This window comes from Drosophila arizonae, chromosome 5 (assembly GCF_054131065.1).
Source record: "Drosophila arizonae isolate 15081-1271.41 chromosome 5, UAZ_ARI_1.0, whole genome shotgun sequence".
NCBI lineage: Eukaryota > Metazoa > Arthropoda > Insecta > Diptera > Drosophilidae > Drosophila > Drosophila arizonae.
The window spans coordinates 6,810,542-6,823,020 of record NC_142925.1 but is presented as its reverse complement, the minus strand read 5'-3'; the positions used below and the strand labels follow the sequence as shown (position 1 = coordinate 6,823,020).

The following is a 12,479-nucleotide window of genomic DNA, read 5'->3' as shown; positions in this document are numbered from 1 at the left end:
AGTGGCGTCAATAATGGCCTGTCTTTTGCCTCCACTCTCATGGCCATAAACGCCCGCCGGCTCTATATTGTTAGCCGCAGCGCAGTCGATAGTTGTTTTTACAGCCGCTGCCGCCGTCGCTGCTGCTGCTGCTGCTGCACTAATTGCACTATCCATGCACAACATACATACAAACACACAGACACGCATCTATAGATATGTATATGTACATCCTTAATGACATAGATCATGCTAATATAATTATATGGCAGCCGGTACAACAAAAGCTGCTCTCATATCATATCATCAAATGTAAAAGAGAACAAATAATCTATGCCGGCATTATGGAATTATAGAATTATGCAATCGAGCAAGCAGATGAAAGACGATAGATGAAAGAGATGAGAGACTTGCAAGAGCGCTTTCAACTAAACTATAGAGTTTACTTACCGGCTTCGTCTTCTTCTTCTTCTTCTTCATTCGTTTTAATTTGCATGCCCTCTTCTGAATGTAGGTCATTAAATGGTCGTAAGAGTCGTCAGATGAAACGCTTGACGCAGACGCAGTCATCGGTGCCTTACAAAGCGTTCACGATTTTGCCATTTTCCCAGCATCAATTGGCCCGAAACTCTGCAGCAGCAGACGAGAGACCAAAAAATAAAAAAAGTTACAAAAAAAAAAAATTAACTTTAAATAATTTCTATATTAAACGAGCATGAGAACAACTTGCACATTTTTGACAGCAATTTTCTGGCCAACATCGCCCCAAAGCAACAAAAATAGCATAAAAAGCAACCAAAACAAAACCCCAAATCGTTGATAAGCAATGTAGTTGAAAGAATATCAGCAGTGATATATCAACTGTCTAAGGACTGGACATAAAAAAAATACCAGACTGAACAAATTGTGCCTCGAATGTCGAAGACTAAATACCCTAACCAGCATTGCATGTAAAGTTATGAATGCATATATATTTATTTTTATTAATTTAAATTTTAAGTTAATAATTTTGTATAATATTTACACTTTGTATTTTTAGTATATAATTGAAAAAAAAAATAAAAAAATAAAAAATCTATAAACAACAAAGTAATTTTTAAGAGTATTTAAGTATTTACTTTTGGTTTATAAATTATTTTAATATTATTACTTATTTTCTGTCTTCATTTATTAAATATTTAAAAATAATTGTATTTATTTATCATTTTTAAATAAATTAAATAAATATTTTCAAATTTCCGTCTATATAAATTTGAGAGCTTAGTAATACACGGTATAAACTCTAAAGCATTCGAAAATCTCATTCCCACCGTTACACACTTTGCAGTTAATCTAATATGCTCACCGCTAGGGCAGAAATATTGAAAAAAATCGAAAACAAAGGAGCAAAAGAAAAAGAGAGAAAAAAAAAACAACTCAAATCGTTGAGTGCTTTGCTGCTGACGCTTCAACGCTGCAAGCGGCGAAAAGAAATGCAATTTTCGGGCAAAAAGGCAAACGGCGAATGAGTGGAATACATGGCGAAAGCAGAATGTGCAAAATGATATTCGTCTAGGAGGATGATGACGCCGCCGATGCTGCTGATGTCGACCGAAGACTGCGACGTCGGCGTCGGCGTCAACGCTGCTAAAAATTGTAAAAATGTAAAATGGTAAATGGCGATGCGACCGTCGCGCTGCTTAAAATTCCAAAGCAAATTGCGGGCAACAACGCCAGCAAATGTTGTTTGTTGCCTATTTGTGGTTGTTGTTGCTGTTGTTGCCGGCAACAACATTCAGCAACATCACAAACATCAATTGACCCTTTGGTGCTTTAGGATCAAGCGTAATAATCGCTAGCATAAAAACGCTTTGCACTCTTGCGCCCAGAACGGAATGAAACAGAAGAGAACTGAACAGAACATTGGCCCATGCAAGGGACCCTAACCTGAGCTCTGCACATTGCCTGTAACTGAGAGTCAAGCGCTGAGATTGCACCCATGGCACACATGTGGCTCTGTCTCTGTCTCTGGCTCTGGCTCTGGCTCTGACTCTGACTAGCCAAATGGCCAATGGCAATGGCAGCGAATGAAGATGAATCGCCAAAGTCTCAACGCGTTTAATAAAACATTAATTTAGGCATATATCTTATATACATACATACATATGCATGCATATACATACATACATATGGAAATTTCAATCGGGCCTCCAGCGTTGCTTCTTGCTGACAAGAATATGCACACATACAAACATAAGCATGCACACACGCACATTCATTCGTGTAAAGCCTAGAAATTCTAACAGAATGACAGAGCATGCAGCTCCTAATTCTAGTCACTTAATTGCTGCGAGCCATGTATTGAGTAATTGATTTTTAAATAATTAATTAACTATAATTCCACCTTTATTTATATGAAATATATTATCAAATATTCATTTCATATAATATTGAAACTAAGGCAAAACACAGACTCAAAGCAAGTTGCATTTACGCAAATAAATCTGAAGTGATAATAACATTATAATTGAGTATTTTCTTTGAGTTCGTACCTGCTTCAATTTACACTCAATACATGTTGTTACAGTGTCTTTTGAGTTTTAGTAGAGTACATTAGTTTGTCACTTTTTGTGTGCAGCGAAGCTGTTCACTAAACACACTCATGTAAAGGTATGTACATACACATACATTATACGCATAAGTATGTATGTATGTATGTATGTACATACGCATTTGTGTGTCTGTGTTTTCTCTTGAGCCCTTCCTTTTCAATTTTTTCACTCAATTAATATAACACTTACAAATGTTGGCATAGTATTGGTGTCGGTATTTTAGCTTCTGAGTTGTTCCTCTCAAGCGTATATATATGTGTGTATGTATAACAGTTTCTTCCCTTTTAGCTCTTCCAACGCGAAATTCAGCCAATTTGAGTATAAATGAGCATATGTACATACATACATACATATGTATGTATAAATGTATGTGGATATATATTTATGTATATAAATTAAAACCATTCTTTTCTTTTTTTTTTTATTTATTAAGAACAATGACTTTCTTCAATTATTGAGATTAAAGCACTACACATATATTTTTTTTTTTTCAAATTTCACTGTGTCATTAATTTATAACCACATTGATCGCATTCTTTAATATTATTTAATTGAATCATTTTAAATGTATAAAGCAACAATTTAAGATGCACAAAAGGTAATTGATCCAACATTAAACTCAAAAAAAAAAAAAAATAATAATAATAATAATAATAACACGCGCACGCATCGATTCAATAATGGCAACTAAATTTACGCAGTTGCGTTTTCTCTTGTTGTACTTGATTTCATATTCTATTTGTTTCCTTTGCTCAAAGTACAGTTTGTTTTTTGCGCACTTACACTTCTTTTTTGGGCACTCTTTCGTTGTCTCGGAATTCAATTAATAACAGTGCTGCATAATCGACTATCGTTTCAGCTACAGAAAATTTGCAGCTAATTATGTCGCATTGGATTAACTGATTAAAAGTAATTATATTTATTGACGTGTCTAATAGAAATAAATTTTTACCTTATCGTTAAATTTACGCATTAAATTTAACAGAGTCAAATTCAATAGCTCTAAAACGATACTTGCACCAATATGCCCAGTGCGACTGCAAGTAGTGCATCGATATGGCATTTTGAGTGCTTCACATATTGCAGACAGATTTTTTTTTGCTGTTTCTTTTAAGATTTTTATTTTTATTTTTTGTTTTTGTGTAACACCCGCCTAAGGGTCAAATTTTGCACGCTGTCATGTGTGTGTGACCGTGATCCATGCAGCGGGCCAGTCCCAGACTGGCGGAACGAGTGCAACACGAACTATTTTAATGGACTTGGCATGGCACAGCCGTGGCCATGTGAGAAGAAGAAGAAGACATCTGTGGCTGTGCCACCAGACTATTCCATCTCCAATCATCTATCAGTGTGTGTATGTGTATGTGTGTGAGTGTGAGTGTGCACACGCCCGTTAATCAGCTTTGCTTGGAGGCCTTTCATCAAAGCGCAGGCGGCACCCACAACAGCAACAGCAGCAACAACAACAACAGCAACACAAAAACGAAACAGAACTGAAAAGAGATTAAGCATACGACGTGTTGTGCAGTTAACCGAACTCCTAGCAACAACTACAACAACAACAACAACAACCAAATGGTCAACTAACGGTTTGGCATGCGTTGTTGACGCTGGGACTGCTGCAAAGGCTTTTTTCACTCTGAGATTTCGACTGCGACCTGGCGGCAATTGTAATTTATGATTCGAAGCGCACGGCGTTCAAATGATCTATTGGCGCGCCGTCATTCGCCCCATTCAAGTGATTTTCTTAAGAGGCGGCTCGTTGCAGTCTTCATCATACGCTGGGCACTTGTTGCAGCGGCATTTATATATGTACATATATACATACATATATAACATAACAGTTAAAATGAATTATTACAGCGCATACGACCGCCCGACCCAACTTCAACTGTTATCAAAGTGTTATACTAGATGTGGTCAACTTGATGAATGGCTTGAATGAAGTCTATATGAGACTGGGTAGACCGCACGACTGTTATACTAGATGTTGGCAGTTGAATGATGAATGGATTACATTCAAGTGTTATAAAAGTCTTAAGCTGGATAGTAGAGATGGATAATGAATAGATTAACTCTATACATGGGCCACCTGCCCTCAAGGACCTTCAACTGTGAATGCTATGAATACAACAAGAGGATGCGTCGACTGCCCACACAAGACTGTTATAAAAGTGATATACTAGATATACAACGGAATGTTATAAACTAATTCAATCAAAAGGAGGCTGAGTAAATTGCCGTCTCGATAGGCCTGGACTGTTATAAAAGTGTTATACCAGCTGTAAGCAACCGAAAATTTCAACAGCTGTTATACTTATAATTGATATAATATACTTTGTCAATGGACTATTACTGAATGAATCGTATCAATAACAAAATGGGTGCGTATTTTTATCATTGGTAAACTTTATTCTTTACATTTACATACAATTGTTTAAAATTATGTTGTCCAATGCGACATGGATTCCACTTGAGAGTAAAAGGTAAACAATGTGCGAGCAGGCGAATTCCTAAATATTGAAATCAGTTTAGGGAATAATCGCCAATCGATATGTCGCACACACAGTTCAATACCTTTCAAGCATTACAAATACAAATTAGTATATATATATATATTTATATATATGTGTGTGTGTAGTGTTGTGTGTAATTGAAACTGTGTATTATAGAAAATGATTTGCATTAATATATGAACTACGTAAATTTTAAACTATAAAAAACTGGCTACTTTTAGGGGGTTACGATAGCCACAAGTGCTCAATTGTTGTTGTTTTTGTTGTTGTTGTTGGTTTGTTTTGTTTGCTGTTTGTTGTCTGCAGCTCACGTAAAATGTACAAATTCGAACTGACAGCGCAAATATGTGTTTTGTGTCTGTGTCTGTGTTTGTGTTCGTGTTTGTCAATAAAAACTAGAACTATTTCTTCTTCGTCTCCATCGTTCGCTCATGGTGCTGCCGCTGTTTATGCTGTTGCTCCCGTTGCTTCTGCTGCTGCTGCTGCTTCTGTTGTTGCTGTTGTTGGTGCTGCTGCTGATGTTGTTGCTGTTGTGTGCGGCTCACGCTGCTGCTGGTGCTGCTGCTGATGCTTTGCGCTTGTGCCTTGGGCAATGACTATAATGGCGGCGGCTCATAGTGAAAGCCCGGATTATTGAATTTAAAGCGCGCGATCTCAAACTGCAGCGTCTCATAGTTGATGTCAGCCAGGCGTTTCAATTGATGCGCTATCTCCTGCGCATCCAGCCCACTCAATGCGGCTCCCAATGTGGTGGCCTGGCCATCGTGATGCATCTTTGTGTTGTGCAGGGTCGGCAACGAGGCGCCCGTCTGGATGGTTGTATAAGAGCGCGGCGCATTCTTAACTGCAAGCGAAAGATAACAACGAAAGTGTTATACAATTACAGCTCCGTTAACTGGTTAACTGTTCAGCACTCACCTTCGTAGATCACCTGATCTCGTCGTAATCGCTTTACGGGCAATTCACCGTTAATTAGCTTGGTGGTGCTGCTGCTGGCCGAGTGTATGTTGGGCGTGCACACAAACTTGACGGGATCAGCGGTTGGCTCCGCATGATCCTGATCCTCTTCCACATACGTGGAGTTGTCCACGACTATGGTGCGATAGCCACCGCCGCTTGTATTCACGGCCGTCGTGCCGCCCACAGTGGGCCCGTCGATGCCGCCGCCCGGCTCGTGCATGTTCTCATCGGTGAGATCCTCCTGATCGACATGCTCCTCCACCATTTCATCCTCATCCTCGTCATTGATGGCCTCTTCGACGGCCGCTTGCAGTTCCTTTTGGAACGAGGCCGATGTGCGTTGTCCCAGATCCTCTATATCATCCTCCTGATCATCTTTCTCCGATTTCAAATTCATCAACGTTTCCCCCGATCCGGGCACCTTACCAAACAGATTTAGAGCACGCGTCTCTAGCGATGACATCGATATATCCTTCTCGCTGGACATCAGGCTGCGTCTGTACTTGCATCGCGTCGTGTTCTTCCAGTCGTTTAGGCGCTGCAATCAACAAATATTTGCGCGTCATTCATTTGCCGCCAATAATCGCTTTGCCTACCTCCCTCACCCCACCCGTTGCTCTTTACAACATAACGGGAGACCCACACAGACCTAAGCGCGCGCACACACGTACACACACACACACACACACATGCACATACTCCCACTGAGACACAAACAGACACACTCACACGCAGCGAGTTATAAAGGGCGAAAACTCACCTTGCGCCATTCTTCGGCTGTTAGTGTCGGTCCCGATCCGCATTTGTTGAGCCTGTCGGAGAGCTCTTTCCATTTTCTCGTCAAATAATTTAGATCATAATCGCGCGGCACGCGTCCGCTGGCAAAAATTGGGTCGCTCTCCATGAGCTCGATATACATTTGATATTGCTCCGAAGAGGTTCGTTTTTTGCGCCTGTCCATTTTGCGAACCTGCGAATTGCACGATTTGCCAATAAAAATAGGTTTTTCCTCCGGGAAATACACTGCGAACACGAAAAATTAAAATCGACGCCACCAAATGCAAACAATTTTTACGCGTTATGCGTTTTTTAGTGCATTTCGTAAAGCGGTGAACAATGCTGCTCTATGCAGACTATCGATAAGCATTGTGGTAAACGCGCAATGTTGCTTTTGCTGAGCGCAATACGCTGTTCACAATGGATGCAAAACATATTGTGAATATGTAATATTTTTAAGTATTTTGAATAAATGAGTTCTATTTAAATTTCTAAATAGGTGATTTTTTTTCCCATGAAATGAAATGTGCACTGCAAAAAGCAGTATATGCTTGTATTGAAATTATGCTATCGTATGTTATCGATAGTGCATAGTGCTGCCCAGCGGCATAATAGTGCTACCAATAAACATACGGGAACTATAAAGTGAATACAGCAAATAATTTTCTGTCAACTTCAATCGTCAAAAACTTGAAAGAATCGTGAAATAGAAGAATCTAGCAAATTGTAAATTACAACGGGTAAAAGTGGCAAACGAACGCACTACATCAGTTTTAGATAAAAACGCGAGTTTATATCGCAAAAACCATGCAAAATAAGACGCATGTTAAGATTTTGGTCACTCCAATGCGAACAAAACCAGATGATAACTAAACGAGTGAGCAGACCGAGTGTAAATGTGAGTGCTAGTGCGAGTAAGACAGAACGAGTCGAGTAGAGATATCAAAAGAAGGAAAAAAAAATTCAGATTAAAACCCGAAGAAAAGTCTCGCTAATTCATTACGAATTTAGGAGAATTCGTAAATCTATACATATATATAAATCTATATTTACTATATATAAAATACTCAGTCCATGGCCGATTCACTGCTAATTGAGGAGCCTCATCCCTATATCGAGGATGTGGCTGCCTCTGTTATTGTCGAGCCCACAGCTGTAGGAGGAGGTGGTGGCCCCGGCACTTTGCCTGCTGCTGCAATGCAATTCGCAGATCTCACAGAGAGCGGCAGCGAAAGCGGCGACGATGTGAGCAGCGGTCCACATTTGCAGCCGTCGTCCCAGCAGCAGCAGCAGCAGCAACAACAAACACAACAACAACAACAGCTGCAGCAACAACAGCTGGAGCATGGCTCATCCGGACGCTCGTCACCGCCACCAAATTGTGCCATTTGCTTGTCCCGCTGCAGGCGCAAATGCTTCACCGACTCCTGCATGCATCAGTTCTGCTTCAAGTGTCTGTGCGAGTGGAGCAAGGTGAGTCATACGAGTCTTTCAATTCAACAAAAATCTAACCACCATTTCATCACAACACCCAGATCAAGGCTGAGTGCCCGCTCTGCAAGCAGCCCTTCAAGACCATCATCCACAACGTCCGCACCTTGGACGACTACGATCGCTATCCGGTGCAGTCCAACACGCCGGAGCATTCATCTGTCAGCTTTCACATTGTCAACATTAGACGACAGCGCTATCTGAACCAAGGTGTGCTGACCAATGACATCGATGCCGGTGCCACAGACGATTCACTGGACGGCCTCCTTCCACATCCCACTCGCATGCAGGGGCCCTTCAATCGCTTCGAGCCGTATCGCACAGAGTTGCTGAATTTCTATCGTCATGATCAGGATGCGGGCGGTTCGGGCTCACTAAGTCAGCTGTGGCGTCGCTATGTCTACGACAGGAAGCTCTACGCGTTGCCTGTGTGCGACAGTCTAACGGGACAGTTTCGTGAGTGGAGCGCACGCTTCTACAGGTGAGCATTGGAATAACCATAATCATATATATACACACATATATATATGTAATCCTTTCTCTTTCCTCTTTCTGCCCCTGCAGAGACAACCCCGCACAGATGCATCGCCTGATGCCCTGGATCAATCGGGATATTGTCTGCCTGTTGCGCAACTTGCCGCAGAATGTGAGCGAAGTGATGCAGCTGATGCACGACATCCTGCCCATGATCAATATACCGACCCGCACATTCCGTCGCCGCCTGACACCCTACCTGGGCGAACGCACCAATCACTTCATCCACGAGCTGTTCAATTTCGCACGCTCGCCCTACGACATGGTTGGCTATGATCGGGTGGTGCAATACTCGGCACGTGTGGCCGAGGAAGTGGAGGTGGATCTGCTCGACTTGGTGTCCGGCAATAACGAAGGCAGCGCAGCAACGGCCACTGAGGGCAACGGCGGTGGCGTCGGCGTCGGCGGCGGCGGGGATGGCGCTGTCAATGCTAGCGCTGAAGCTGTCAGCGAGTGGAGCCGCCTGCCACGCCCCTCGACTAGCGTTATCGTGACCAATCCCAGTGCAACACATTCCTTTAGCGTAACCATGGCCACCGATGGCAGCGAGCTGCCAGGGATTTCGATACGTCGCACCACCACCTCCAATGTGGGCTCCCAGACGGTGGCCATCAATCTGAGCATGCGCCGGCCGGCCAACGAGATCATCGAGATCGGCGATGATGGCGATGCGGAGGCCAATGCCGAGGTGGCCGCCATCAATGATGGCACCGGGCAGACGGGACGACGCCAGGCGGGCGCCAGTCTGCCCATCAGTGCGCACATCGAGCTGCAGAGCAGCGACTGCAGCAACAGCAGCGACGATGATGAATGCGTCTTTGTGCTGGAGCGCAAGCCGCCGCATTTGCGCACACCTGAGCTGGTTAGCCTGGACTCCAACAGTGATTCGGACGTGGTCTTTGTGGATGAGCAGAGGCCACAGACTTCGTCCTCGTCGCCTGCCAAGGCAACAGATGCTGCAGCTGGTGCGCGTGAGGCCGCCAATGCGGAGGCATCAATTGATGACAGCGTGCCCAGTGAGCTGTTCATGGGTCCCTCGACCAGCACGGGCGTCTGCTCCAACTCGCACAGCCGCTGGATGGTGGTGCGTCGCAAGGATCTGTTGCAGCGCAACGGCTTGCCCAAACGCCATGCGACACGTTCGCAGCATCGCCACAGCCAAGTGGCAGCAGCTGCCGGCGGTTTCAGCAGCAGCAGCAGCAGCGGCAGCAGCGGCGCCAACTGGATCAACAGCAGCAGCAGCAGCAGCAGCGAGGACAGCAGCGATGAGTCCAATGTGAAGTTGAGGAAGAGGCGACCAGCGCGCAAGACTAAAACGCGCAAGCGTGTGGCCCGCACCAACAGCAGCAACAAATTCAAGAACAAACGGCGACGCAAGCAGCAGCAGCAGCAGCCGGTGGAGGATGATGATGAGGATGCGGATGAGCCGCCACGATTGCGCATGCCAAGCAGGAGCAAGAGCAAGAGCAACGACAGGAACGACAACAACAACAGCAGCAGCAGCGGAGACGAAAGCAGCGATGCAGCAGGTAAATGGGAGAGAAATCAAGAGAAATTCAAATAAAATCAATAACTTAATCAAATCTCATCTCGCAGGTAACAAAGCAAAGAGGAAGCGCAACAATGTGAGCAGCAGCAGCAACGATGAGAGCAACAGCAGCGATGATGACAGCTCGGACAATCTAAAGCTGAGCACACTCAGAGAGCACATTAAAATAGAGCTCAAGCCGCACAAGAATGAGCTGAAAGCCGAGCAGCCAGAAGAGCCAGAAGCAGAGGCAGGGGCAGAGGAGGCAGTGGAGCAGCAGCAGAACCACCACACAGCAGAGCCACTGCTGAATATAAAGAGCAGCATGCGTAAACGACGTCGCAGCTGCAACAGCAACAGCAGCCAGCTGAGTAATCTGTCCAGTCACAGCAACAGCCAGAGCGTGAATAGCAGCACCTTGGCCAGTCAGTGCAATACCATGTCCAGCTGCTCGCCCCTCAGTCTCTCACTTACCAACAATTCGGACGGGAATGCGCCGAGTCGCATGGCCATGCATTACCATAGCGCCACGTTGATTGGGCTGCCGGATGGCAGTGCGGACAGGGCGGACAGCGAGCAATCGGAGGCTACGGTAAGCTATTTGCACACCAGCACCAGCACCAGCAGCAGGCGTCAGCGGACTGTGGATGAGGAGGCGCAATTGGGCATTTATTCGGATGGCAGCAATGATGATTTTATCATTGATGTGGTGAGGGAGGCGGAGAGCAGCTTGCTGAATGAATCTGTTGAGGGAGAGCCGGAAGTGCAGCAGCAGCAGCAACAGCAGCAGCAACGGGAACAGCAAGCAGAGGCAGTTGAGCAACCAAGTGTTGCTTATGAGGAAGAGGATCACGGTGAAGACGAAGAGGAGGAGGAAGAGGACGATGACGACGAAGATGATGAGGATGAGCCTGAGCATGACCAGGAGCAGGACGATGATGCGACCGATGATGCTGAAGATGCCGAAGACTCTCCGGCACCCGACACCGAGGCCAGCGACTCGGAACTGGATGCAACGGATGCCTACTAAGACGCCTTGCCGCTTGCTAAAGCACGAACTGTGGTTTTTTTTTTAACAAGTTTTCTTTTTTAAACACTTTTATTTTTTTTTAAATTGAAATAGTTGTTCTTAACAACGCCTGTGTGACGTTCTCTTTTAAGAATCCCAATTTAAACTTGTTGACTATACCTAAAAAGAAGCAGACGAAGATGATGAAGAGAATGACTCCCGATTTATACATATATTTAGAGATTAATGTTAAACGCAGGACGAGAAAACTTTTGTAGTCTTGAGGCCGTTAATTAAGCTTAAGCTTGAGTTTTTAAGTTGTACATACACATACATATATACCTAGCTATACATACACATGTTCATTGTATTATATAAATGCATTGCTCCCATTAACCCACCCGAAAACATACACACCCATACACACACCCATACACACATCCCCTACACCCACCTCCAACACAGCTGATCGCCTCTGTTAAACCCGTACACTCCCATGAATTAATTTGTAAATGTTTGTACTTAGATAAGTCAGACGTAATTATACAAATACACATACATACATACATATGCATGTATGATCATACATATATATAAATAATCGATTTAAGCCTAGTTTTTATGTACGCTATAATCAGTGTAGCAAACTAAGCAAATGTTTCAACAAAACGCAAACGAAATCCATTATGCATATGCCAAATGCTGAGCATATCCAAAGTTTTTAAATTAATTAATCATTTTTTTTTACAATGTTGAAACATAGTTCTTCAGTAAATGCAATAATTGTATAAATTAATATATATACAGTCTTTATATACATCTGTATATATAAAGCATGGCAATAGTCTGTATTGATTTCTCAGCCGAGTTGCATATTTATTAATGATATATTATACATATATATTGACCTATTTATACATATATATGTATTTGATATATCATAAATTATTAATTATGAATTTTATTTTGTGTATAAACTGTGCACGTAGTTAATAAAACAAAACAAAAAAATATTAAACTATTGTGAATCCACTCTGATTCCTAAACACATATAAAAAAAAAAAATGTTTTGTTACTGTCAGCAAATTCTAGAA

The 12,479-nt window shown here is 43.1% G+C and overlaps 2 protein-coding genes and 1 long non-coding RNA gene across 4 annotated transcripts in view; 1 reads left to right on the top strand and 2 right to left on the bottom strand.

Moving 5' to 3' along the window:
• LOC149268421 (uncharacterized) overlaps positions 1-459 on the bottom strand; it is a 54,139-nt gene extending 53,680 nt beyond the window's left edge. Inside the window, exon 1 of the long non-coding RNA XR_016270257.1 lies at positions 430-459. This is a non-coding gene — a long non-coding RNA (uncharacterized LOC149268421). The remainder of the gene's footprint in view (positions 1-429) is intronic.
• Positions 460-4,959: 4,500 nt separating this feature from the next.
• Positions 4,960-7,185, bottom strand: LOC108616976 (uncharacterized). The gene is made up of 3 exons (XM_018012563.2): positions 6,807-7,185; positions 6,005-6,584; positions 4,960-5,930 (listed from the first exon to the last, which is right to left on the bottom strand). The coding sequence occupies exons 1-3, from the start codon at positions 7,005-7,007 to the stop codon at positions 5,683-5,685; spliced, it is 1,029 nt and encodes a 342-aa protein (XP_017868052.1). The 5' UTR covers positions 7,008-7,185; the 3' UTR covers positions 4,960-5,682.
• Positions 7,186-7,375: 190 nt separating this feature from the next.
• On the top strand, positions 7,376-12,273 carry Topors (Topoisomerase I-interacting protein). Of its 2 annotated transcripts, XM_018012555.2 has the most exons (5): positions 7,376-7,721; positions 7,895-8,296; positions 8,359-8,795; positions 8,879-10,377; positions 10,445-12,273. In XM_018012555.2, the coding sequence occupies exons 1-5, from the start codon at positions 7,647-7,649 to the stop codon at positions 11,404-11,406; spliced, it is 3,375 nt and encodes a 1,124-aa protein (XP_017868044.1). In that variant the 5' UTR covers positions 7,376-7,646; the 3' UTR covers positions 11,407-12,273. The 2 variants fall into 2 exon arrangements, with proteins under 2 accessions (XP_017868044.1, XP_017868047.1); XM_018012558.2 differs by having other exon boundaries at positions 7,386-8,296; positions 10,445-12,271.
• The last annotated feature ends 206 nt before the right edge of the window (positions 12,274-12,479 follow it).